Source organism: Balaenoptera physalus (genome assembly GCF_965194825.1).
Source record: "Balaenoptera physalus genome assembly, chromosome: 15".
Classification (NCBI taxonomy): Eukaryota; Metazoa; Chordata; class Mammalia; order Artiodactyla; family Balaenopteridae; genus Balaenoptera; species Balaenoptera physalus.
The window spans coordinates 65,409,190-65,437,110 of NC_138894.1; the positions used below are offsets into that span (position 1 = coordinate 65,409,190).

The following is a 27,921-nucleotide window of genomic DNA, read 5'->3' on the forward strand; positions in this document are numbered from 1 at the left end:
AATGATCCCACATGCCGCGGAGCAGCTGGGCCCGTGAGCCACGATTACTGAGCCTGCGCATCTGGAGCCTGTGCTCCGCAACAAGAGAGGCGATAGTGAGAGGCCTGCGCACCGTGATGAAGAGTGGCCCCCGCTCGCCACAACTGGAGAAAGCCCTCGCACAGAAACGAAGACCCAACACAGCCAAAAATAAATAAATAAATAAATTTTTAAAATAATCTGTTTAAAAAAAAAAAAGCAAAACATTTAAAAAAAAAATTGCGGCCCACTTTCTGCTTAAATGATGTTACCATTTATTGCTTGTCTACTATGTCAATGAAAATAATCAATAAACAATCTATAATAAGAAGAGAAAAGAGTTTTATCTGAGCCAAACTGAAGACTATAGCCTGCAAGACAGCTTCCCAGATTACTCTGAGAAACTCCTCCTGAGAAGCATGTTTTTCAGCACAGTTTTATATCTCGTCAGAACAAAGAACATTATACAAGTCAGGGATACATTTCTTCAAGGTTTCAAGAAAAAAAACAAAACAAAACAGACCAGCATGTACACAGCAAGTCCATATGGCCTTGGCACCTGGGAAGAGAGTCTTATCATGCAAGGAGGACCAGCATTGGAGTTCCAGGAAGGGAGGCATTTAAGTTTTATTTTTAACATGGACATTCTTTACTTCTGCTCCTTCTGGTCCAATGTGCCCTTTTCTTTAATAATTAAATCAGATATACAATGTGTGTTTGATGGGCCACAAACAGGTTAGGCCATTGGAATGGATGACCTCTGTTTTGGGAACATGGAACTACTAAAGGGTCCTCTGAAGGACCTTTCATTTTCAGCAATAAATGTCAACTTACTCTCAGTGGCACTGCTATTTGAAATTTAGAGCTCTGGCTTTAATCAAATGAAATATCTGCCTTAGAGTACATGTTAGATAAACTGGGTAATTACACCAACTTGGCCAAAGCTCATTTAAGAGATCTAATGCTTAAGACACACTGTCTAATGGTCACGTTAAATTCAGTAGCTGCTCTTCCTTGCTTTGAATTAGATATCAGGAAAATAAAGCTTCTTTAACTTTTTATCAGAGCCCCTATCAAAACTGCTCTCACTGGATTATAAATTATCATAATTTTAATTTTTACCTTTAAAGTATAATATTTGAAAAGTATTTTTATCTTTCCTTAGAGTTAGAGTTATTATTCAAGATGTCACTTACTATATTTAAAGAAAACATGATAAATTCCTACTTTAGGTTTTGGTTTTTTTCAGCAAATTAATTTTTTTTCAGTGTTTTCTTATTTGCTTTGACCATCAGAAAGCTTAGTCAATTTTTTTTGTCCAAGTATTCAGTGTTCACTCAACTTACATGTCTGAAAGTATCCTTTATTTCTGCCTTCTTCAGATATTTTTTGGTCCTGTTTTATCTTAAAATAGTTTAACTTTATTAATAGGTACAGATCTGCTCAAGTCCTCTTGGAAGTAGCAAGAGTCTAAATTAAAATACTTCTTTTTTTTTTTAACTTTGGGTTTATTTATTTATTTATTTATTTATTTATTTATGGCTGTGTTGGGTCTTCATTTCTGTGTGAGGGCTTTCTCTAGTTGTGGCAAGTGGGGGCCACTCTTCATCGCGGTGCGCGGACCTCTCATTATCGCGGCCTCTCTTGTTGCGGAGCACAGGCTCCAGATGCGCAGGCTCAGTAACTGTGGCTCACAGGCCCAGTTGCTCCGCGGCATGCGGGATCCTCCCAGACCAGGGCTCGAACCCGTGTCCCCTGCATTGGCAGGCAGATTCTCAACCACTGCTCCACCAGGGAAGCCCTAAAATACTTTTTTTAACAACAGCAAATCTGTCCTATTTACCACTATTTCGCTAGTACCCAGGACAATGTTTGACAGTGATAAGAATTTGTTGAATAAAGAGTGAATGAATTTAGGTGGGAATCAATGTTTTCCAATCTACATGTAACTGGATTAAAAGCCTGTTTTCCCTATATCATACTGCCATGTCTGATCTAGAAAAAATCTATATAAACACATACGTACCCTCATCCACACATATGCCATGTTTCAAAGCGTTTCAGACACATTTAATTCGTATATAATATACACAGAACGTACAGATATACAAATGCATGTAATTGTACCCATATAATACATTTATTTTTGCATATGCAAATTGGATATGCAAATCCATATTTAAAATTGCATTTTCTGTCAATTTCCTTAGTGGAATTTTAGTGTTTTTTGGCTGGTTATTATGATCCAAAATGAGAAAGAGGAAAAGCAGAGGGCATGAGTAACAAAGAGGATGACGGTAAGTTCCATAAAGAAACTATTTATGGCAGATATTCTAGGGCCATATTGGTAGGTAGATAAAGCAAATCTAGGATATCTATCAACTTTAAAATGTCAGTGGTAGCAAAATAAAATGTTGAATCAGGTAGCTTCAACTCTTAGTTTCAGAAAGAGGCAGGCCAGCCACACAGCGGTGAGAGAACAAGAAGGCGGGAGAAGCAAGCAATTATTTTCTGGCCCCTGGATATGCTTTAGCTAATATTTCTGAAAAGAATACTGGCTTGTTGGGCTGTTTTTCTCTTAAATTGCTTATTACAAAATCTTGAGGAAAACACTGTACCAAAGGCTTGGGGATGATTCAGCGTTCTTATTTGTAAGCCTGGAGTCACGTCTCTAATGCGGTTTAGAGGAGAGGCAGCAGCTCAGCTCTGCAAACAATGCGCCATCACTGGATCCAGTAGCTCTTTTGTTGGCTTCAGCTGCTGCGATGTGAATACAGTTTTAGTTGTTGCTTCCAAATCAATGCACGAGGTATTGAGGGGGGGTTTCATCCCAAGGCGGGAGCCGTTGTACACTGTTTCCAGTGGGGGAAACATTTCAGCATAATCCAGCGAGGTGGAAGGAGGAGAAAACATAACCAATCCCCCCCCAAAACACACACACACACACACACACACACAGGCGGAGGAGCCTTGTGAAAGTGACTTGCAGCATTAATTCTTGCTGTTAACAGCCTGCTGTCTTGATAAAAACCTTGTCATTCTGACTCCTGCAGTGAAAAGCCACTTGCATGAACCAACAGGCTTTGACACCACCCAACAGCCCTTGCCTCTCTCCTGCCTTGCCTGTGCCTGTTCACATCTGTCTGGGTGTTGTCTTTTCTCTCCTGAGAAAACATCTTAGACCAGAATCCTGGTGCAGACCTGAAAAGGAGCTTACTGATTAGCTAGTCCAACCTTGCTTTTTTTAATAAATAAGAAGCTGAGACCAGAGAGGGAAAGAATTCCCTCCAAGGTCACACAGAGGCTGTTTCAGAATCCAGGGTACTTGCTACACTACACAGCACCGCTCTCATTCTTCTTTCCAAGTTGGCATTTATGGAACCAGCACCTTTGCCCTTATTCCATGCCTGCCCCCTGATGTCACCAAAGGACCTCTGGGTTTCTTGATGACGTGATGCTTCAGGATTAAGTGAAGCAAAGACCACAACTTTCTTGGGCCAACAGTTTAGCAGCATTCAAAGAAGTATGAAATTAGAACACTCCCTAACACCATACACAAAAATAAACTCAAACTGGATTAAAGACCTAAATGTAAGGCCAAACACTATCAAACTCTTAGAGGAAAACATAGGCAGAACACTCTATGACATAAATCACAGCAAGATCCTTTTTGACCCAGCTCCTAGAGAAATGGAAATAAAAACAAAAATAAACAAATGGGACCTAATGAAACTTCAAAGCTTTTGCACAACAAAGGAAACCATAAACAAGACCAAAAGACAACCCTCAGAATGGGAGAAAATATTTGCAAATGAAGCAACTGACAAAGGATTAATCTCCAAGATTTACAAGCAGCTCATGCAGCTCAATAACAAAAAAACAAACAACCCAATCCAAAAATGAGCAGAAGACCTAAATAGACCTTTCTCCAAAGAAGATATACAGGTTGCCAGCAAACACATGAAAGAATGCTCAACATCGTTAATCATTCGAGAAATGCAAATCAAAACTACAATGAGATATCATCTCACACCGGTCAGAATGGCCATCATCAAAAAATCTAGAAACAATAAATGCTGGAGAGGGTGTGGAGAAAAGGGAATACTCCTGCACTGTTGGTGGGAATGTAAATTGATACAGCCACTATGGAGAACAGTATGGAGGTTCCTTAAAAAACTAAAAATAGAACTACCATACGACCCAGCAATCCCACTACTGGGCATATACCCTGAGAAAACCATAATTCAAAAAGAGTCATGTACCACAATGTTCATTGCAGCTCTATTTACAATAGCCAGGACATGGAAGCAACCTAAGTGTCCATCATCGGATGAATGGATAAAGAAGATGTGGCACATATATACAATGGAATATTACTCAGCCATAAAAAGAAACGAAATGGAGTTATTTGTAGTGAGGTGGATGGAGTTAGAGTCTGTCATACAGAGTGAAGTAAGTCAGAAAGAGAAAAACAAATACAGTATGCTAACACATATATATGGAATCTAAGGAAAAAAAAAAAAAGTCATGAAGAACCTAGTGGTAAGACGGGAATAAAGACACAGACCTACTAGAGAATGGACTTGAGGATATGGGGAGGGGGAAGGGTAAGCTGTGACAAAGTGAGAGAGTGGCATGGACATATATACACTACCAAACGTAAAATAGATAGCTAATGGGAAGCAGCCGCATAGCACAGGGAGATCAGCTCGGTGCTTTGTGACCACCTAGAGGGGTGGGAGAGGGAGGGTGGGAGGGAGGGAGATGCAAGAGGGAAGAGATATGGGAACATTTGTGTATGTATAACTGATTCACTTTGTTATAAAGCAGAAACTAACACACCATTGTAAAGCAATTATACTCCAATAAAGATGTTAAAAAAAAACAAAAACAAAGAAGTGAATGGCCCTGCTCTTGATGAATAGTTGTTTTGTGTTCACACCAGCCTCACACGGCAACCCTGTGCAGTAGGTATTCATGAACCTGTTTACAAGATGGGGAAACAGAAGTTGGGATTCACACTTGGACCCATAGGTTCTGGTTCCAAGGTTGGTACTCTTTCCATCTTGTCACACTTGTGCATCCCAGAATCTAATGCCCGTAGGCCACAATCTTATTACTCTTATTCCTCGTACTTTGCTCTTGCATCAGGGCTTGTGCGTTAGTTTTTTCCGCTGCATGGAAGGCTTTCCCTCCATGTCTGGATGTTCTCAGCATTAAGGTCTCAGCTCACGGGTCACCACCTCAGAGGAGTTTCTGTACAACCCAGTTACTCTTTATTAAACTATCTGACTTCAGTGTCTTCAGAGCCCAGATCTGATGAAAAATGATGTTTGTTCATTCGTTTTACTTGATTACTATCAATCTCTCCTTACCAGAATGGACATTTTATGGGGTCTTATTTGTCTGCATTTTCAATGCCTAGAACTGTACCTGACACGTAAATGATGAATAAATATTCACTGCAGATACGAATGGTACAAATAAAGTTACTCTTTTAACCACTGCATTCCCTTTGAAGAAGAGGTTTATTGGTTATTTTACTAGGGATATTGGTTCAGGTTAGAGGTTCAGCCTAGGCTTATGGTACAAAACAGTGACCTGAAATACTTTTAGAGATCAGACCTATAGACGTAACAGCATTTTCTCCATGCCTTAACCAAATAAGGAAACTAGGCCACAGACATTGATAATGAGAGGGGAAGGGATATTTTAAAGATGCTTTATATTAAAGAAAAGCATCAAACAGCTCCATTACAGGATTTTTTTTTTTTTGAAATTATCTGTAAATGTGCTACGATAGCATTACATACCATGAAACGAGGGCAAGGTTTTTTTTGTTTTGTTTTGTTTTTTACTATTTTTATTTATTTATTTATTTTTGGCTGTGTTGGGTCTTCGTTTCCGTGCGAGGGCTTTCTCTAGTTGCGGCAAGCGGGGACCACTCTTCATCGCGGTGCGCGGGCCTCTCACCGTCGCGGCCTCTCTTGTTGCGGAGCACAGGCTCCAGATGCGCAGGCTCAGTAGCTGTGGCTCACGGGCCTAGTTGCTCCGCGGCAGGTGGGATCTTCCCAGACCAGGGCTTGAACTCACGTCTCCTGCATTAGCAGGCAGATTCTCAACCACTGCGCCACCAGGGAAGCCCCAGGATTTTTTTTTTTATGAGAGATGAAAAAATCCACTGACGAACAGACAAATCTGATTGTCAACACCACCTTAGGCAGCCTACCCTTTAAAGGAAGTGTTCACGTGCAGTCAGGGAACAGGACACTCCATCTGAATTCTACTAAGGAGCTCATCCTCTTGTCCAAAACCGATTTCACTACATATAAGATTCTCACTTCTCTTTAAAAAAGTCTCATTTATCTTTTCGACAGCACCAAAGAGAAATTTAGCTGAGGCTAGACTTTGTTTCCAGGAGATGAATCTGTGAGCTGCCCAAGAACATGGAAATCATCAAAGCCTCTTTGCTGTCAGTGCAGAGCCCTGTTTACTGGCATCTCAATGAAAATCACAACAGAGAGAAGGGAGCAGGGACGAGCAGATGAGGGGCACCCTGAATGATTGCAGGCACTTTGTATTGTGCAAACCGAGGCCATGATGAGATTTCTAGATACCCCACTTTCATCACCACTTTGCCGGCAGATCAACTCACAAACCCCAGGATCAGAAGAAAGTCCCTTCAAGTGGTCCTGAGACCAGGAAAGCAATCACAAAGCAGGGGAGTTGTCTTTGCCCAAGAGCTCTCTAGAGTCCATTCCATTCTCTATGCAGAGAGATTGATGTTTGCCACAGTATGAAGAAAATCCCACTTCCCCCCAGGGCTGATATAAACCACTAGTAGAGGATTTTCCCAAAGAGTAAAAGAAAACCAGACTCTTTAGGAAGAAGAAAGGAAGTAGGACCATCCATTCATTCCCTGAAAGAGCATTCAATATTTTATACATGGTAGCATATGCAGGGGTTTATTTTAACGAGGTAGGTTATTTCCTAATTACACTTTTCATAAAGTAATGCCAGATGAGCTTAGATTTTTATCAGATTGGATTGTTGCTGGACAAACCACAGAGATTTTTTTTCTCTGGGAAAAATGTGTCAAGTAATTGCAATAAAGTGATGGAAAGAGTATAAATCTCATCAGCAAGTCACTTAAACTGTGAGCCTTCGTTTCTTCATCTTTAAAATGGAGAAAATAATACCTGCATTACCAGCTTGCTGGGAGATTGAGTGGAATGTGTGTATTGACCCATATGCGTGAAGGTAGGCACTTAGTAAGTGAATCTGAATTTATAGTTGAATCACAGCAGCATCTTAAGAGAATCTAGATCGTCTTTGTGCTCCTCTGCATGTGGGGCAACCTTTGATACACATCTACCCTTTATATAAATGTCAACATTTTCCTAGGACATAATGTTGATTTTTGTTGTTGTTGACAATTACAGGGTTATCGCTGCCCAAACAGTTCCTCCAACGCTCAGCTTCCCACACTCCAGGAGGCTAATTCAGACACAGCTGCTGGTATTTACAAAGAGTTATCAGAGCCCTTGGTCCAGTCTTGGAATCTAGTGTGCCCACATACTACCCACTTTATCTAAACTAGCAGGAGGCAGCTACACTTGCTGAGTATCACTTCTACTTTTTGGAGGTTTATTTCTTAGGTGCTCCAGTCTGCAGGCAAGATGCTTCTCTATTGCAAGAGCCTGAAATTCTGTTAATCCTACAATCAGTAAAGGGTAAGAGGACACTCTGAATTTCAAGACTCAACCTGACTTGGAGTGATTTTGCAAAAATAAAGCTTGGGGCAAAAACCACATGTGACTAATTATGTCAGCCCACAGTCATTTAGGAGCCCTCAGCTCACATAGAGGAATTCTTTAAAAAGAAAGAGGCTAAGCAATCGAGTTTCAGCTTTAAACTGATTCATTTGGCTAATAATCAAACTTGCATGGAGCTAGAACTCCTTAGTGGATCCGTTTTTCATTTTGACAGTGGCCACATTTGCTGAGAAATATTTCTGTCACGTTAGATATTTCTTCTGCTGTGTTAACCATCCTAACAAGGTCCATAATGACCTAAACTATTAAGCATTCTGTTCTTTGTGGAAAATTTCACCCAGGGGTTCGTTTGTTTCCAACAGGGTTGAGAGTTATGCGTAGAGAGTGAGCTGCCTTCAAGTGTCCCTTTCAGGATTGTCACACATCACCTGTCCCTAGCCGCCCAAGTATGGGCTGAAACTAGCACAGGTCCTGTGGGGCAGAATGGCCCATAGCTATCTCTGGCTTGGAAGTAGATGGTGGGGATGATTAACAGGGCCTATATAGGTGTTCTCTCCATCTAAGAACAGGCCAGAAGTTCAAGTCACAAAGCTGCAGCAGTCTTGAACTCATATTTCTTACAACATGATGTTGATATCCAATGCATCTCTCCACGGAAATAGAATGAAAACTAGAGATCAGTCAAGTCTCTAGAATAAAGGACATACTCCTAGCTGTGGGTGTCTAGGCACAGTGGATTTTAGGCGTGGGGTCTCCACACTAATTCTGATCCCCACGACTTAGTAAAGACGGGCCTCTTGATATATGACCAGGCTTGCTCTCAGGCCTTTGGCTGCAGGGGATGAGGGCAGTGAGACTAGAGACCATCAGAAGGGCCCACAGCCCGCCACCCCCAAGGGCAACTAGCCACACCAAGAGACTTTGTCATAATCCAAATACATTTTAAAGAAGGCTTCAAGAATGACACTTCTTAGAAAGAGCTGGTATGCTATCAAGGTTCGAGTTTTCTCATGACAACTAAAACTCAGTCCAGTTTTACATGGACTGAAAACACAGTTAAGGAATCACTTCTTTTAATCACTTCCTATAAGGACAGGTGAAAGATTGTACAATTGTGTCCCCCAAAATCAATTAACGCTAGTGTGGAAAATGGAAGACATGACCTAGAAATGGCTTTGGAACAGTGGATTGTTGGTGTTGGTTTACTCGTATGACAGTGTGTGATGTCAGTCCAACGTGTTCATTAACAAAAGTGCCCAGAATGAGGATGGCGAAAGACCTTCCCCGATGCAGGCAAATAAGCGCCTCTTGGAGTTGCATTCAGCTCCACGCACTGCATTCTGAAAAAGAAGGCTGTATACATGTCAGTCCCAAACTCCCAATCTATCCCTTCCCCCTACCCTTCCATGTACACGCTGCTCTATTTAAAATAGGTAACCAACAAGGACCTACTGCATAACACAGGGAACACTGCTCAGTATTCTGTAATAACCTAAATGGGAAAAGAATTTGAAAAAGAATAGATACATGTATGTGTATAACTGAATCACTTTGCTGTACACCTGGAACTCACACAACATTGTTAATCAACTATACTCCAATAGAAAATAAAAAGTAAAAAAAGAAGAAGACTGCTCAGAGGAACATGGCCAGACTGAACTTGGAGCAAGGACTGAGGGTGAAATGAGAGGAGCCAGCTTCAAGTACCTGAAGGAATGTCATGTGGAACACGATTAAACTTACTCCACGTGGCTTAAGGAATGGGACCTGGACAAATGAATGGACCTACCAGCCCAAGCTGACAGCCAGAGCTGTTAAAATGTGCATTGTGAGACTATGAACTGCCTAATAGCTGAGACTCTCAAGTGTGGCATGGGTGACTATTTGGCAAAGAGATTTTAAAGAAATTCACATTAAACAGGGAGCTGACATTGGCAAGCTCCGAAACCCTTCCAGTGCTTTAAGTTCAGGTATTTTTCTAATCCCCACACGTTTCATTTGATAGAAGCAAATGTCTGTATTCTTTCCCTGTGCTTTGGCAACTCATAGATCTGGAAATTTGAGTGAATTGTGTTTTGAGATCTCTGTTGATAAGGAATTATCTTGCAATATACTTGGAAGAAAAGTTGCTGACATCTTCTACTTTGCATCAGAGAATAAGTATTTGGCCAAAAAGTTTGCTCGGGTTTTTCTGTAAGGTGAACAAAAATTCATCAGTTGAATCAGTTCTCAGTTTGTTCTCTTAAAATTAGAAGGGGTAAATTAGCTGATTGCTAAAGTTTCTTTCCTTTAAAATATTTAGTAATTTTGTAAGAACCTTTGAATAAGAGAAATGGAAATATACAACAGAAGAGTAGAACTTGATTTATAATTATTGTATATCGGGTTGCAAAAAAAAAAAATAGTGATAGCTATGGAAGAGAAAGCCCATTCAGTAACAAATTAGCTTGTTAATATGTTTGAAGAGAACAAATCTTTGTGCTCAGAAACCAAAGAGACACAAAATCAAATCAACCACACGGGAAAAAAGGAATAAAATTTCAGAAAGAAATTATGCCCAACACAATGTCTACAGAATGAGGAAAACCACTGTAGTGATCTACCTTCATGGTTATTGATTTGTATATTACATGAGGCTGCTGAGTAACGCTTACTGGGCTTAGAAGATCACATGGAAGGCAGTGTGGTTGCCCACAAATATCATCCTAAATCCATCGTGTCATACTCCTGGAAAGCATTCTAATCATTCTCATTATTCTCATAGTTGGAGGATAGTCTTGCAAAATAAAAATGGACTAATTATAAATAAATGAATATCTAGAAGGAATTGATAGTCAGTTTCTCAGATTAACAAGATTCTCTAAACTGCTTTCCATTACAGAGTTGTGATAATTTAGGCCGGTTTCCCAAATTCTAGAGTGAAGAGCTAGATGCAAACCAGGATGTTTGATTCAAATGGTTGGCCTTTGACGACTGGAAATGAAAATAACTTGCCACACTCTAGAGATTCAAAATCAGCCATAACCATGATGCTCTCCCTTACTGTATTGTCTTGTCTCCTGGGTTTAGGTGGTCCCCAGGAGCTCGAGAAAGAGCATATGGGTGACTGCCAAAAACATATCATATCTAGAAAATAAATTAGAATACAAACATTACTGATAATGCAACATCATTTTTACAGTCCTACAAAAAGGCAACATTGCATTTCTATAGCATGGGGCATCAGAAGAATTCTCAGGTTCAAACTTTGAATCAGTGTGTGACGATCGATGCTGTAGTCCTCCACTTGCTTCAGCAAGACATCATGGGAAGTAAAATGTTTGCCGGGCTGTTAGATCAAATCCCAACTCAGCCACTTACTGACTGTGTCATTATTTTAGAAAGTCACTTAACATCTCTGAACTTCATCTGTACGATGGGATTAATGATGCGGTTATTGTAGGGACTAAATAAGATCAGGTATGTGAAAAAATTTAGCTCAGTGTCTGACATTTAGTAGACACCCCATCATGTTCTCTCCCTCTGTTCCTTTCTTCCTTTTTTCTTCTTAAAACCAAGCAGCTCAGGGAAGCTGTAGTGATAACGGCTCATTCAAACAGAATATAGATTCTGTGCAATCAAGATACTCAGATCATATTGATTTACTGCCTTTCTTCTGACAAATAACAATGACGGAATATGGCACATCTGTCTGTAAAGGGGTTTGCAGTTTTACAAAGGACTTGGACATTTCCCCTCCTGGTCCTCACAATAGCTCTGTGATGTGGGATTTAGGAAACTCTTCTGTTGAGGAATTGAGGCCCAGGAAGGTCAAGTGTCTTGCCCCCAAACAAGCTATCAGAACCAGAAATTGACTTAAGTCCTCAGACCCAAATGTCCATTACACCCCAGCAGCCTCTATTTCTAGTTCTTAAAGTTCTCCCTGAGGCCAAAGCCTGAGCATCTCATAGAAGAATACAAATTAACACCTGGTTTACTTTAGCTGCTGTGTACTCTGCAGGTGCCAAGCCCAGGGATTGCCTTTCTTGATCAATTAATTGTGCTGACAATGCCCTTGTTCTCATGCTCCAGAGCAGGGCCAGGGCAAGTACTATTATATCAGTAGTTGAAGGGAGGCTCTGTCCACTCTCTGTGGTTTTAATGATTAGACTACTTCTGTAGTTATATTTAGGAAGTCCAGTATGAATCAAGGAAACCATTTTAAAAGCCATGGGAGGGATTAATCAAACACAGCTTGTTTGTTATCTTCCCATTAGTGAAATCCATAAAGCTGAAAGGAAGGATTCTGGGATAAGAGGATCCTTTGTTTGGGATCCTATAAAAGGAAACCCACCAACCTGCCTGTTTCTTTGCTAATACAGAAGAGAGACTCGAAAAAATTACACAGCGTCCAGTAACCCTGAGCTGGCAAACATACCAGCAAATTACTGTCATCTGTACCATCACATAAAAGATGCTCCAGGGGTGTGTGTGTGTGTGTGTGTGTGTGTGTGTGTGTGTGTGTGTGTGTGTGTGTGTTTTAATGCTCCACTGCTCTTTGCAAGGAGCACACTTTTAAGTATAGTCCAGATGGTGATGAATGAACATAATATTTCTTTGTCCGTCTCCAAGACAAGGTAATTGTGCATCATACATGGCAGTCAGGGGTCATTTTTAATATTTAAATAACATCTGAGTGGGAGATTAAAATTTATAAAGAGCAGTGAGATCCCAGGAAAAAGATGGGAAGCCACTTCTACTTTCAAATGCAATAAAACAGATGGGCCTCCCCGTCCAGACTTAAGCATTAAGATGTTTAATAGTCCTTATAATGTTGGAAGCCTACAGAAGGAAATTCTCCCTCTCTCTCTCTCTCTTGCATGCACACACACACACACACACACACACACACACACATTTTGCATTGTACACTTACAAGTCATAAAGTTAATTCCAGAGGGCAATATTAGATTTTGTTTTTAAAAGCCTAGAATGTCACCTTAGGACCCAGCATCTTGACTAAGTAATTAAATAATGATGGGGAAACACAGTAACAATTCTAAGTGGAGGAAAATAATGATAACTACCATGATAATCATTACCTTGAAATATCCTCAGACACTTTGCAGAGATGATCTAATTATTCCCCTGCACATCCCTCATGGGAAAGGTGTTATTATTTCCCTCTTGAAGACAAATACATCTACTCTCAATTTATAAGTGTCATTTCTTCTCAGAAGCTTCATTATTTGTTTTCTTGTTCGTCTCCCCAGTATGAGACTTAGACACCCCAAATTAAGTAATTTTGTCGAGTTAGAGGCAGAATAATCTGTGTTTCTATGAATGATTGATTAAACTCTAGTGTTTTCCAAACTGTTTTAATCATACCCCCTATGAAATTATAAAATATTTACAAATATAGACACTTTGAAGGATCAGATACAAAATAAATATAACTAGAAAGTCTAGTGCTTTTTCTGAGCTTTCCTGGGGTACATGCAGTCCCCCCTTTGGATTGGGAAATAGGGAGAAAAGGAGGTAGAGAAATAATTAGCATGGTCCTCTTCTTCCTACCCCCCTCAAATAAGGACTGACAATTGCAGCTCTCACAGTGAGTTCCACCTGGAGCTCAAGTGGAGGGTAAAAGGGAAATGGGAAGAAAGGTGAAAGAAGTGAAACTGAGAGTCAAATCCATTTCACCTGCCTTCACTAATCAAGGCCATTTTGAGACTTGCAGGTCCTCCAAGTAGCTTAAACAATAAGAGGTTGGCCCAAGTTGTTTTAGGAACTTGGAGTCAGCTGTGTCTAGTTGGAACTGAGCTGGTTAAGGCTGGGTGGGACCGCTGACCCTCCAACTGGGCATGCGTGGGTGCCCGCTCAGTGACATTTTGAACGTGCTTAGTTACGCCTGCGCAGAACCAAGATTACCGCACCTTCTTCCAATCACCTTTCCCCATGCTCCCCCCACCCCAGACCACCCTGCTTCTTTATTCGTCATCCCATAAATACCCTGAACCCTCTGCTTTCATAGAGGGAGCTTTGAGATTTGTTCTCCTGTCTCCTCGCTTGGCTGCCTTGGGGAAAAACCCTCAGCGTTTTGGCTTGCTGTGCTTGGGGCAAAACGAACCTGGTTCAGTAACAGAAGGAAAAAAGAAGAAGTGGATAAGGAAACAAGAAAGGAGTAAGTAATAGAAACACTGAGTGGCTGTTCCTATATGTTAGTGCTATGACATAGGATGCTTCCCAAGGGGCTGTACTAATTTGTTAGGGTTGCCATAACAAAATGCCCCAGACTGGGTAGCTTAAACAGTAGAAATGCGTTTTCTCAGTTCTGGAGGATAAAAGTCCAAGATCATGGTTTTGGCAGGTTCGGCTTCTCCCGAGGCCTCTTTCCTTGACTTGGAGGAAGGAAGGGCCACCTTCTTGCTGTGTCCTCACGTGGTCTTTCCTCCATGTGCATGTGTCCCTGCTATCTCTCTGTGTCCCAATTCCCCCTTATAAGGACACCAGTCAGATTGGATAAGGGGCCACCCTAACAGCCCCGTTTTCATTTAAGCATCTCTCTGAAGGCCCTATTTCCAAATACAGTCACATTCTTTGACTGGGGGTCAGGCTTCAACATGTGAATTTGAAGGAGATACAATTCAGTCCATAACATGGGCTTTTACTTAAAAGCATCTTCTACTTTCAGGCACGGATGATATTAGAAATATGTAATAACCATACAGCGTGAGCACTGTAGGAAATGGTTGATGATAAACTGAGGCACACTAAAAGCTTTTAAGAGTTTATTTGAGCAAACATGGATTCACATCAGGCAGAACCAAACCGAAAGTGGTTAGGGGCACTCTGCCGATAGGAGCTGGGAACAGTCTCTTATAGAGCAGACTCAGAAGTGAAGCAAGGAAAGTGAGTGGCTCTAGCTTAAGCAGTTGCCTTACTTAGGAGAGCCTAGGTGGGCTGTTTGTGAATGATGGTTCCTCAGTTTCATTTTCTCAGATACAAATGTATTTATAGGAATTGACTCTGGCTGAGGTTTCAGCTTGCTTACATTGGTTACTAAGGTGTTAGAGCCACTCCAGTCTAATGGCCTCCTTGGTCAATTACTTTAACATGGTCAACCAGGCTCTTTCACTCTAGTGAGTCACACACTTTTCCATCAGCTGACCTGAGTCAAGTCCTCTACCTAGTTCGTTTCCAAAGGTGATTCCATCCATCTGCTGAGGACTGCTTCCCGAGAGCTTATTGGAGACCTTCCAGAGTGTCAAAGACGAGGCTACTTTCTCTGCAGATCCCCAAAGTTTATGTGCATAATAATTCTGACTGTGCACTCGCTGAAGAGCGAACCATTGCCTCTTCTTTCGTCCTGTAAGATGACAGGTTACAAATCCAGACACTCGTGTTTTGTAAGAGGCACTTTTCCCTCAAAGCTCCTCGGATTTAAGAGGGTTTTCCCAGTTATGTGCTGCTCCAGATGGCCTCACCAAGGAGTGTCTCATGAAGAGTACGCACGTTTGCCCCATGCTGGCAATCTAACATTGCGCAGACAGCTGGGAAGTGTGACAGCCTCACCTGCTGCCAGCTGCATTGGTTGGAGGAAGTGGATCCCTGGTGACAAGGTTCGGGGAGGTGGTAGTGGTGAAACAAAGTCTCAAGGAGAAGTTCTTTCCAAAATGGCTACAAAACACGTAAATATATACTAGCCACCACTTCAAGAAGAGGTGACATTCAGTGGCTCAATTTTAAAATATGTGAATGGGGATTATATCATTGTAAATGAAGTTTCCGTTTTAGAATACTATTAATTTCCTGGCTCCTTTAAGTAGTAAGCTTTGTGAATTTACTTGGCAACATTGTTATATGTGTGTGTTGTTATATAATTAAGTAGTTACATATGTGTATTATGTAATTAAGTAGTTACATAAAGTCAGTGGAAATTCATGCATGCATGCACATGCCGTGGATTAGACCAAACACTAAGGACACAAAAATGGACAAATTCCTGCCCTTGACAGGCTCATAGTCAAATGGAGAAGGAAAGTGCACAGGCACAATCTAGAGACTGGTTCTCAAATTGAGCGTGCATGAGAATCACCTGGAAGCCTTGTTCAAACACCTCCCACCCCACCCCCACTCCCCTAGTTTCTGATGCAGCGGGGCCAGGAATTTGCATTTCTAAAAAATTCCCTTGTTTTTTTTTTTTAAAGGATAAAGAGGGAGGGATTAGGATATGCCAAGCACATTTAGTTATAAAGGACAAAAGTAGGAGAAAGTACATTACATACAGTTTTTAAAAAATGCAAATAATTCCATTTGGCTGGGATGAAGTTTGAGTTTGAAGCAGTTGCAGGAGGTGAAGCTGGAGGAGTGTGCAGGGCCCAGAGGCCCCTGTTAGAACATGGTCCTATACAGGATCATATGGCCATGAATCCCCAGAGCTAGACTCCAAGCTGGAAGGAAAGAATCCTGGTAGAAGAACTGTCAGTCATCTTTCATTAAAAGAGGCTTCTTTCCAAGCCTGGTACACAACTTTCCTGCCTTTGGGGAGAAATCCTTTTCATTTCTATGAAATGACAATGCTCACGGGAGGTGACGTGGGAGTAGAAAGTATGTGTTGATTGCATATAACCGAAACTGGTTGGGGCTTAAGGTTTTGCTATTGTTCCGTGAACCACAGCGAGGGGGCATGTCAGTACCTTAATAATGATTTGGTTGATTATGATTGACTCTTGGAAAACCCAAAGCTTCACCCACCTCTCAAGGGAGGGCCAACAGGCCTAGGAAGGAGAAAGTGGGAGAGAGGAAAACCCTGATAGCACAGGTTTTGATGAAATGTTCTTCATTCCTTTCTCTCTAGGGGAAGATGATGACGACGATGAATGTGGGGAGGAGAAGCTGCCCTCCTGCTTCGATTACGTGATGCACTTTCTGACTGTGTTCTGGAAGGTTCTCTTCGCCTTCGTCCCCCCTACAGAATACTGGAATGGCTGGGCGTGTTTCATCGTCTCCATCCTCATGATTGGCGTACTGACGGCTTTCATCGGAGACCTGGCTTCCCACTTTGGCTGCACCATCGGCCTGAAGGATTCCGTGACCGCGGTAGTGTTCGTCGCGCTTGGAACCTCAGTGCCAGGTAATGAATACATCCCTGTGTGATTCCCCCAGGAGTGGAAGCCCATTTGCCTTCTTGGCCCTTTTGTTCCTACAATTTCAAGTGCTGTGCTAACAAACCCGGCCTATGAAAGACAAAAGCCCAGAGCTGTGCATAATGTCGCTGCCAGAACATTGTCATGGCATTTCTCAAGGTTAGAAAGCTGGTCGGTATCATCATGACAGGATAGCATTCCCAGAGGGCCTGCCTGCACGGAGAGAGCAGATTGATTTAATGGATAGATTGATAGGTCAGCTTCCCATTACAATTAGAACTTTCAAAAACACAACTACAGAATTATCTTCAAGAACAAAATTTCTGTCTTCTACGTATTTAGTCAAGTTTGGATGAAGTGCTGTATTTGTTGGGTAACTAAGATAAATACTTAAGACCTGATGATTCTCTTGACCCAAATATTAATGGGAGTAAATAAAAAATAGACATGGATCAGAACAGGAAAAAGTTATCCTGAGCGAAATGAGCAGGCCAGGTGGACATCCCTTCATGCATTCCCGCTAAGCTGAATTTTTCTTCCAGCCTGCAACTGTAGCTCGTTATGTGTACTCACTCCTCTGAGTAAGATCTCCTCCTCCTGAACATAACATTGAGAGCAGTAATTTTCAAACTTTGATGGGCATCAAAATTACCTGGGAGTTTGTTTTTAAAAATGCAAATGCCTGAGACCCACGACCAACCTACAGAATCAGAAGGTCTAAAGAAGGGCCCAGAAATGTGTGTTAAGCTCACAGGTGATTCTGATACACATCAGAGCTTATTGTAACTAAAGTTCTGGACCTACTTCCCATCACTAGTTGACATCCTGACAAATGTGTACTCTCAACTTAGAGCAACAAGACTTGCATCTCTACCAGCAGAAGGTCAATGACAAGGGTTGCAGTGGGCTTGGGAAAAGGCAGGAATTGAGGGGAAATACAGCCCTGCGGATGGTGCCATTCCTTTCCCACTTTCCGACTTTGCCACAGCCTTAATGAAAATGCTGTGACTTCTACTAACACTTGCCATAGTTGGCAACCTGGCTTTTGAGTCTGAAAACAAGCACCGTTTAAACCATGTGTCTCTTGCCTGAAATCACTGGCTGTTCTTCTCAGATGTTCATTATCTCAGTGACTATGGATAGATTACTTCTCTGAGCCTCGGTTTCTTCATTTATGAAATAGGGACAACCATATGAACTTGCAGAATCAGGGTAAGGAGTGGAGAAAACGCCTATAAATGATACAGCTAGTAAAGCATCTGGGACGTGGAATTCAGTAAAAGAGCAGCTTTTGTGATTATGGTGTTGAATGGCTGGGGAGGATCTGACTAGTATGAATTTGGACGCCTCACCCTTGAGAAACGAAGGATGGATGAAGGGTCCAGATTTGTACTGGTCAGCCATGGCGCATGGTGTATTACAACTGATCGACTGTTTAGGAGTCCTGGTCATGCTGGGCCCAGCATGGTTTTGGGGTCCAGCTGAGTTAATGGAGGAGCCGAGGGATTTCGAGAGTGTTCTTCCTCCCCGCCTTAGTGAGCAGGGCTGTGCGAAGTCTTCTGGTTCACTGCTCATCCTCCGAGGAGAGCAGATTCTTCCCCCTCAACCCCAGCTGTGTTCCAACAGGTCTATATTCAGTCTTTATTTTTTATTTTTATTTTTTTTTTAATTTTTTTTTTTTTAAGAGCTCCTGACTTGTTTATTTATTTTATTTTTTTGGCTGTGTTGGGTCTTCGCTTCTATGCAAGGGCTTTCTCTAGTGACGGCAAGCGGGGGCCACTCTTCATCGCTGTGCGCCGGCCTCTCACTGCCGCGGTCTCTCCTATTGCGGGGCACAGGCTCCAGACGCGCAGGCTCAGTAGTTGTGGCTCACGGGCCCAGTTGCTCCGCGGCATGTGGGATCTTCCCAGGCCAGGGCTCGAACCCGCGTCCCCTCCATCGGCAGGCAGATTCTCAACCACTGCGCCACCGGGGAAGCCCTGGTCTTTATTTTTAATTTTTTCCAAAAATGACCAGAAATGTAGCAAGCAAGAGGAAAAACTTAAAATATTCATATTAAGTTGTTTTGTTTAGAGAACATGTATACAACCACAGGAGCTAAGCATCGTCGTTAGCCATGGCTCTGTCAGAGGTTACTATAGGAAAATGTCTGGGGGAGTCTTCTTTCCTTAAGGCTTAAATCACTATCAAGCGGTGCCCAAGTTAGTACACACTCTCAGCCATGGGTTTAACCCTTGAGGAGAATATGTGCAAATTATGGTAATGAAGGCAAACTTAGGTCTCATGACAGTTATCCAAAATTAGCCTGCCTTTCTGAAAAGTCAGCAGTTGATCCTACCGAGTGCATCTCTTGCTTTAAAAGGGATTTTAAAAATGTTTTTCCTACATGAAATCCTTGGGCCTGAAAATGTCTTGGGGTGTTTTTCTTTTTTTCTCAACTCGTCATGCCAATATCTCGAAACTGGCTCCTTTCTCTGTATACCAATCTGCCAAAGTGGCTCTGTATCTCGTGTATTAATGAACTCTTTTGAACAGTATGGAAGCCGTATGATTAAAATTTTTTCTGGAACATGAAATGTGGATTATAGTGACCCTAGTGCTTGGAGTCATTTGTTCTGCCATTTAAAAAGCAGCTCAGAACCCAGGTAGGGGTATCAAGAGGTAAGAAAGCCTGAGGGCTAATACAGCGAGTCGTTAGTTGTCAAAATGGTTTCCCTACACCGCCGTAAATTCTTCCCATTGGGAAACAGATTGCTTTGCTCTGTTAGTGGGAGAATTCCTATAATTTGCTGCAGTATTAACTGTGTAGCATACTCCCGAAACAATATATTCACAGGTAATCTCAGATGATCATATCTATATAAGCAGACCTACCCCCCCCCCCAAAAAAACGGCAAATTGTTCATTCAGCATCTTGTTCAATATTTCTGACTTTATTCTTCAACCCTGATGCTTCAGAGCATTGCTTTATTATATCTCCTGACTTATCAGGGGGGAAAAAAAGATGCTATTGTTCCCAAGTGACAAAGCCCAGTTGCTATAGGCAGAAGAAAAAAGAGAACTAATTCTCTTCACTTACCCCTACCATTCATCTGTATTGGTCCTGGGGCCCAGCTCTTTGTTTAGGCTGACGTCTTGACAGTTTTCCTAAGGCAGAAGGGCTCCTGGCTAGTGTTTGGTAAACTGCTGCCTCCTCCGAGGTGAGACTTAGATTCTTAGATTGTGATGGCCTTATGGGCATTGAAAACCTTCCCTATTAGTCCTCCTGCCTCAAGGCTGGATTAAATATCTATGTATCTCATTAATAGTATTTTTTTTTTTACCATATTCAAAATCTTGGAAAAAAAGAGCTTATGACTTTGCAGGTGAGACAGAGCTTCTTCATACCAACTGGTAGTGAAATGTTCATTATAATCTACTGGCAGAAAAGGACTCCTGACCACCCTCAGGTGTGCCTATAAGAGCTTAAAGGCCCACACCTGTTAATAGAGGAACAGCCTCTCTGCCTGAATGGCCCTTCTACAGAGCCGCCTGTCTGGAGAAGAGGGGGACAGTCTCTCCCCACCGCTCAATGTTGGAGAGAGCCAGAGCCTGGTCCCCAGCCCTCTTCTTGGTCCATGCTCACCCCCTGGGCCATCGTCCCAGTCTCCAAGGCTTAAACGCCATCGATATGCCAGTGAGTACCGAATGTAGATCCCCAGCCTCAACTTTTCCCTGCGTTCTAGATTCATATACCAACCGCCTTCCTATATCAGTGCTGGATGTGTAATTCACAGCTCAAAATTACCATATCCAAATAGAACTGTTGACTTCTACTGCCCAGCTGCCTTATCCTTCAACCAAACCTATTCTTCCCATACCTTGCCTTTCTCAGGAAAACATTATTATCTACCCAGGTGTTCCTGATTCCTTTTTCCTCATCCCCAGTGAATCCATTCATAACTCCTGCAGATCTCTCCTCTACAGTATATCTTGATCAGACCCACTTAGCTGTCTCTACCACAGCCATGCTGGTCTAGGCAGCCATTCTCTCTCACTCTGACCCCTGCAGTAGCCTCCTATCTGTCTCCATGCTTCTGCTAGAGATGGTTTTAAGATGTAACTCAGACCACATTTCTCCTTACAATTTTCCAAGGCTTCCTCTTTCACTTAGGATAAACTGCAAAAGCATAACTCTGGCTTACAAAGACCGATGTGATTTGGCCCCTTCCTGTCTTTCTGTTCTGTTTACCTCCTTGCCCACTGCTCTTCAGCCCCACTGGCCTTTTTATTGTCCTTCATGCACCAAGTTCATTCCTTCCTCAGGGCTGTGCTAGCTGCCCAAAGTGCTCTTCCCCTTCATTTGCACAAGACTGGCTCTGTGTCTTCAATTATATCTCATCTTAAATGTCACCTCTTCAAAGAGACCTTCCCTAATCACACAATGCAAAAAAGTGGTCACCCAGTTTTCCTGTATTATCTCACCCTATTTTATGTATTTATAACTTTGTGGATTTTTTGGTTTATTTGTTTTGGAGCGTTATTATTGGCCAACCCTCCTCACTGAAATGTAAGCTTCCTGGGAGCAGAAACCTTGCCCTTTTCCACTGTTATATCCCTGGCCCCCAGAGTGATGCCTAGCTAACACATAAGTAATGCAATTATGTTTGTGCATGTGTTTGTGTATGTGTATGTTGTATATATAAGTTAATGGACAATCATTTACACATGAGTATGAATTGGTTTGTCAGATTGCTTTCTTCCTAACACCTTGTAGATTCAGCTAAGAATTAAAGTTAGAATCAAGGGAGATGAACAGCTATTTCTATAGTGTAGCTTATTTTTGACGAGTAGAGTATACCTGAGTAGGTTACTGTAGTAAGAAGGGTCAAAACTAAACTTCAGAGCACTAAGAGTCTCAGAGCAGAAACATTTTTTTCTCATTCGTAATTGTGTCTGTGGTGGGAACTGTGAGAAGCAAGATAGTATTTTGCAGTAGCCCGGCATAGGGTCATAACCATGTTGTATCACATCGCTTCTCTGGAAAAACAGGCTCAAAATTCAAGAGAAAAAAAAGTGTAAGAAGGAACATTTGTAGCCCAGCCTTTTCTGTAGTAGGGACCACCTGTAATTGACATTGTTTTAGCATATAGTCATTTACTCGAGCAAAACTTGTGTGTATTAAGTCAAGCTTCTACGTCATATTCCAAATATGGATTTTTTTCCTTTCATCTCTTGCTCCTTTTCAATCAAGTCAAATAGAAGTAAGCATTCCTCTTGAATTACAGAGAAAACTCTGAGATGTTGATGAGTTGGGAATAGTTTGACCTAAGTCCTGCCTTGGTCTTTCTCCGTACATCTTGGTTGGGCTTGTGCCTGAAGCTTGTCTACTGCCCACTTTATCTTCCCTTTACTGGTTGTTTACTCTTGGGACCAGAACAGTTTAAAAATTGGGTATTCTAGGCTGTCCCTTAACCACTGGCATTGTCAGACTTCTGTTAGCTTCCAGTGTTTTGAATATGCTTTGAGTTCTGTCAAGTAGGAATTATTTCGCCCTAGAGATTTTAAGGCATGGAGGAGAAGGAAATAGACAATTTTAGGGGTTTTTCCCTATTTTGTATACGGAATCTTTCTTAAAAATCTTACTTTAGAGAAATTGTATGTCATTTTTAAGTTACCACACCCAGACTTTTAAATACCATAGGAAATGCATGATATAAAACAGCCATGCGAGCTGTTCACTTTGCTCTCTGATTGCAGTGTTGGTGAATATGCACCAAGAGGGTATAGAAACGAACTTTAGAACTGAATTCAGGAAAGAGAACTTCTAACCATTATTCACTGTGTTGCTGGAATTAACTTCTTGACTCAGCCTTGCTTTTCTTGCCTGCAAAATAGCCATAATAACCCACGGCAATTTAAAGAGTTGATGAGATTAAGTAATACAGGTTTCAGAGCACTTTGTAAACTGTAAGTTGGTATAAAATGCAAGAAATAATTATCATTATTTACACTGAGATCAACTCTCAAAATGCCAGAAGGAATAGAAACCATCAGAAAATGAGAATGAAAAGTTTTATGACCAGAGAAGGAAATTTTTTAAATTTATTACGTAGCTCCAACTGTGTGCTAGGCATAAATACCGTTTATACATTATACATTATCTGTTATCTTGTTTAGGTTATATCATTAAGTTATTTGAAGTGATTTTCCCTCCTCCCAAGGGTTTTTGGTCCCTTAGACCCATCTCCTGAAAATGAGATTTTTCTATCTGTTTGGCACTGTGCTAGAAAATATATTTGTTTTTGTAACAAAAAATTAGCAATTGATTTCTTTTTTTCAGTTTTCAATTTCCTGACTTCTAACACCTCTGAAAACAAAGATATTTCTTCGTTTTCTAGAGTATGCTTAAGTAACATTTACTTACAACTTATGTCCTGCTGCTTCATCTCTAAGTGGATCCTGAAGTGATTTACATGGTTGCACAGGTTGTAGGCTGCAATCTCAAGAGCTCAGCATTATCTAAATGATGCCCTGGAGGTGTACGGGGTACCACATCCATGGATGTATATAGTGGTGGCCCTGTGGAAAGGCTACTTAACAGCATATAGGAGAGTAAGCACCAGTATCCTGTTACATGAGAAAATTAAGGCTTATAGAGAAATGATTTGACCATATTTAGTCCAAGTTTATATCAGTGGTAAATGGTGCAATCCATATTATCTCTTCTTTATAATCTGGTATTTAACCACTCTATCATTCCACCTGGGATTTAGTTTCAAAGTAAGCATTGCATATACTCTTTCCCATATAGCTTACAATTTGGAGGAAGTTCCTCATTTCCCTTTTTGCCTTAATTTTAGTATTTTCCATTTTTAAAGCATGCAACAGTGGATTATACTCAAGCTCCTTGAGGTCCGACACTATCATTATTCCCTTTGGCATCAAACACCTCATAGAGTCCATGCTTCAAAAAACTTCAGAAATGAATAAAGACCTAATCTTCTACCCATAGATTCTTAGTGTTTCAATTTTTACATGTAGGAAATACTAAGATGACTGGAAACTCTTCAACATGTTCAACTCTGACCTAGCTGGTGAAAAACAGCATGCCAAGATAATCTTCATCAGCACAGCCATGGGCTGCTAAGCGAAACCACAAGGGAGGTTAGGTCATTCTGGGTCTAGACTAAAGCTGCCTGTGATATGTGGCTGCCCAGGCACTGGGGTCAGTGGAGCCCAGGAAGGGTATATTGGGGATGCTCTCTCAGCAGTCACGTTCTGCAAAGACTTAAGGGCAACTTAGGAAATCAAGTTCCAGTGTTCTAGCGGAAGTAGAAGCCCAGGGGGCAGGATCACTAGAGGTTACCATCCAAAGCATCCAGCCACATACACACTCAGCCTGCCCCTGACCTAACCAAAGAGATGGGGTCAGAAGGCAACACAGCAGCACCCCACCCAAAACAAAACTCTTCTCAGGGGATATTGTACCCAGTCATTCTGAATTCCCCCAGTCATCTGAGCTACCTTGGAGACAGCAGGAATCAGACTGATTGAATCACTTCCTCTCCATTCTGCTTCAAACAGATGTGGTGTTCTCATTGCTGAGCTCACAGGTTACCTGGTTAACAGTCTCAATCTCAGAAAAATTATGCAAAATCTTCTCTTAGTGCCATGTTAGTGAACATGCACCAACAGAGTGTAAAAGAACATGAATTCTAGATTCGGATAGACCTGAGTTCAAACCCACCCTCCCCCACTTACTAGAGGCAAATTGCTTAATTTCTCTCAGCCTTAGTTTCTTCACCTGAATAATGGGCACATGAAAATCCACCTCAGAGTTGAGGACTATATGAGAATGCCTTTATAAAGTATCCAGTGCAAGGCCTTACATACAGTGAACCTGATAAAAAATGTTAGATCTCTTGCCCCTTCTCCTTGAACGTACTGATAAATGGGTTTAGGCTTCCCACGGTATTTTTAGCTCTGCTATATTGCAGCCATTGAAGAAACAGAAAGTCAAGAAAATTCCCAGGCTATTTTTATTATTATCCTGTGTTAAGAATTCTGATGAGGTGAACATCCCCAAATGTGTTCCTCTCTCCTGCCGTGCCACTGAGTCTCTGTGAGCTTTAACCCCTGAGCGCTGGCATTTCAACTCAGCGCAAGTTGAAGAGGAAGTGCCACTGCTCCAGTGTGTATACATGTTAAATTGGATGATTAACATTTCACATCATCTTAAATGGGAATGAAAACAGAATTACTTTGCTCTGAGCCAAGATTTCCCACTGGCTATGGTGTCGGTTCTCCCAAGAGGACCCTAAAGCGCAGGTATATTTTGGTTTCAAATGCTGTAATACACAGTTTCTTTGCCACCAGGAAAGGTCAGAACTGCTGCAGACGGGCCCTCTGATCTGTAGTCAGGCCAGGAGGCAAAGCCACCCAGGGACACAGCCAGAGGAGCAGCCCTGGGCAGCCCCAATCCCTCAAATGTCTTTCCATGGAAACTTATCTTAACCTCACACCAGTGAGGCGCTGTGGGGGGTAAAACTCTGTACTTTCCAGCGCACTTTCCCACGAATGGGTGATGTCATTAAAATTGAAGGGACCCTACGTAAGCAAAACTTTACAAGGACAGAGCGAAATGAAGGAAAGCCAGACACCAGATTTCACAAGATGCGCTCCATAAATGGCACCAGAAATGCCTATTATCCTAAACTAAAAATAGACTGTATGCAGCAAGCCCAAAAGCATTTAGTAAAAGCCAGCCTGGAAAAGACCCATTTCAAAATTTTCTTTGCATCCTTTATTCCTTCTGCAAAACTTAAACTCTACAAAAGAAGAGTTTGTATTCAATCCTTTTAAGTTTTTTCATTGTCAATGACAACCCCTCTATTTTTCTCAAAGGGCAGCACTGCACGGGCACCTGGCCTTGAGCACAAGGCTGGGGAGGAAGCAGGGTGATAACGAGGATGTCATCTAGCGGGAGGTGGTCCGGGGAGCAGGGGTGCTTGGCGTGTGTCACGCCTCATCTGAAGCTTTGCAAGTTTAGGATTAGTGTCCCAACCGCACGCCGGCCCCCTTCACTCAGTCCCGTAACAGCCACAGCGTAAGGGAAGGGGAGTTAAAAATATGTCCTCCTACTCTTAACTGGGCCTTTTTATAAACTCTAGGTCAGCCAAAGCAAGGACACCTGGCAGAAACACCATGCTGTTCAGGGGCGTGTGTGCGTGTGTGTGTGTGTTTTGTGTTTAGAGACTTGGTATTATGGACGTGGGTTGTAAACAAATGTAAGCTTCCTCTTTTCTATCTCAAGGTGTATTCCAAAGGGAGCAAGCGTCAAGTGTAGGGAGAGCATGTTAGGTGTTTTCCTTCCTGGGGATTAGCAAGTGTGGGCCTTTACTGAGTGACCAGTAAACAATGCACAGGTGATGACTTTCATTTCTCCCTTTGCACATTTGAAAATAAGATAATGAAAATGACAGTTTTCAAGGGCCACTGTTTTTTTATTTTTTCTTTTAAATTCAAGCCCCAGCCTGCATTTTTAAGCAACTTTTTTGAGGCATAATTTACATACCATAAAATTTACCCATTTGAAGTATAGAATTCAGTGATTTTTTTTTTTTTTTTTTTTTAGTAAATTTACTGTGTTGTGCAACCATTACAACCTGATCCAGGTTTAGAATGTTTCATAACCCCAGGAAGACCCCTCACGGCCATACATAGGTAATCGCCGTTTCTATCTCCAGCCCCAGATAACCGCTAATATACTTTTTGACTTGACAGATTCGTCTTTTCTCAATATTTAACAGGACCAATTTTAATGCAAAAATGTCATGGATTCTCTATGTGATAGTAATTATTACTTGTTATACATGATGTTAGGGATTTACCATGGATTCTGTAAGATTTAAAAATTTTTATTTCATCACAAAATCTCTACAGACGTTTACAGTCTACGTGTGTGAGATGTTTTTCATCTTCACTGCTTTGTGCATATATGGATTTGCTCACCTTTTAAAACAGTCCCGTTACCCTCCCGCCAGCAGTAACCTTGGCTCATATATTAGGGACTGCTGGGAGAAAATATCACACAGTGGTACTTAGAATTAGCACTATGAATCTTGGGGTAACACCTCGTTTAATAATAAAAAATAAAAACTTTAACAGTCCTTTAGTTAGTTTATCATAACACAGTACTAAGGAGGCAAGCTTCAGATGCTTATTCTCATCCATGGCTCCTGTGTATCACCATGTCGGCCCTTGGATCAGTACAAATCCATGGAAACCATTAGGAACAGAGACCAAGGCCTATAGAACAGAGGCATGTGCCAGGACCTCCCCCCAAAGAACGACACATTGTTTCTAAACTTAAAAAAAACTGCGGGCTATAAAAAAGCATAATTTAATTTCCATGTCATGGGTACCGCATGAGCAACAAAACAAATGTAAGGCCCACTGGTATTTTTAGAAAAGGCAAATGAGATGCTGACTCAATTTACAAGGCGAAGCTTACATGTGACTATAGAAGAATGGTAATATCTGTTGGGGATAGTGTGTATTCTGGCTATGAAGTCATGGTGCTTGGCATTTATGCACGATGCCAGCTGGAACGCCATTGTTGTTCCTTAGCACACAGACTTCGCATCCTGCCTCTCCCCAGGAAGGAAACATGAGCTATGTATGACTGTTTATACCCTGCTTTATTCCAGAAAAGGATTTAAATCTATAAAATGCTTTATATGGTTCAGCCACATTTTCTGGCACATGATCCAGAAATGCCAATTCTATTCGTGACCATTTTTGATAACCTTTGTTTAGCTCAGCACCTATAAATCCAGTATTTTGTGTACCAGGAGAAAAGAGCTTATATTTACAATCAGGAAATTGTGTGGTGTTTTCTCTCCCCTCTCCCCTCCCCTGCCCTGCCCTCTGGAGCCCAGGGGGCTTTTTGACATGGTCCTCCATAAATTTCAAGCTATTATTAGGTTACCCCTGTAAAAAGAAACAAAAAAAACACGTGT

General features: G+C 41.6%; 1 protein-coding gene across 13 annotated transcripts in view; it reads left to right on the top strand.

The window, feature by feature from the left end:
• The window catches only part of SLC8A1 (solute carrier family 8 member A1), a 409,941-nt gene that overhangs the window by 343,434 nt on the left and 38,586 nt on the right, over positions 1-27,921 (top strand). For all 13 annotated transcript variants that reach the window (XM_082427686.1, XM_082427683.1, XM_082427687.1 and 10 more), the window contains one exon: positions 16,630-16,905. In XM_082427686.1, the coding sequence (XP_082283812.1) occupies positions 16,630-16,905 (276 nt within the window). The remainder of the gene's footprint in view (positions 1-16,629; positions 16,906-27,921) is intronic.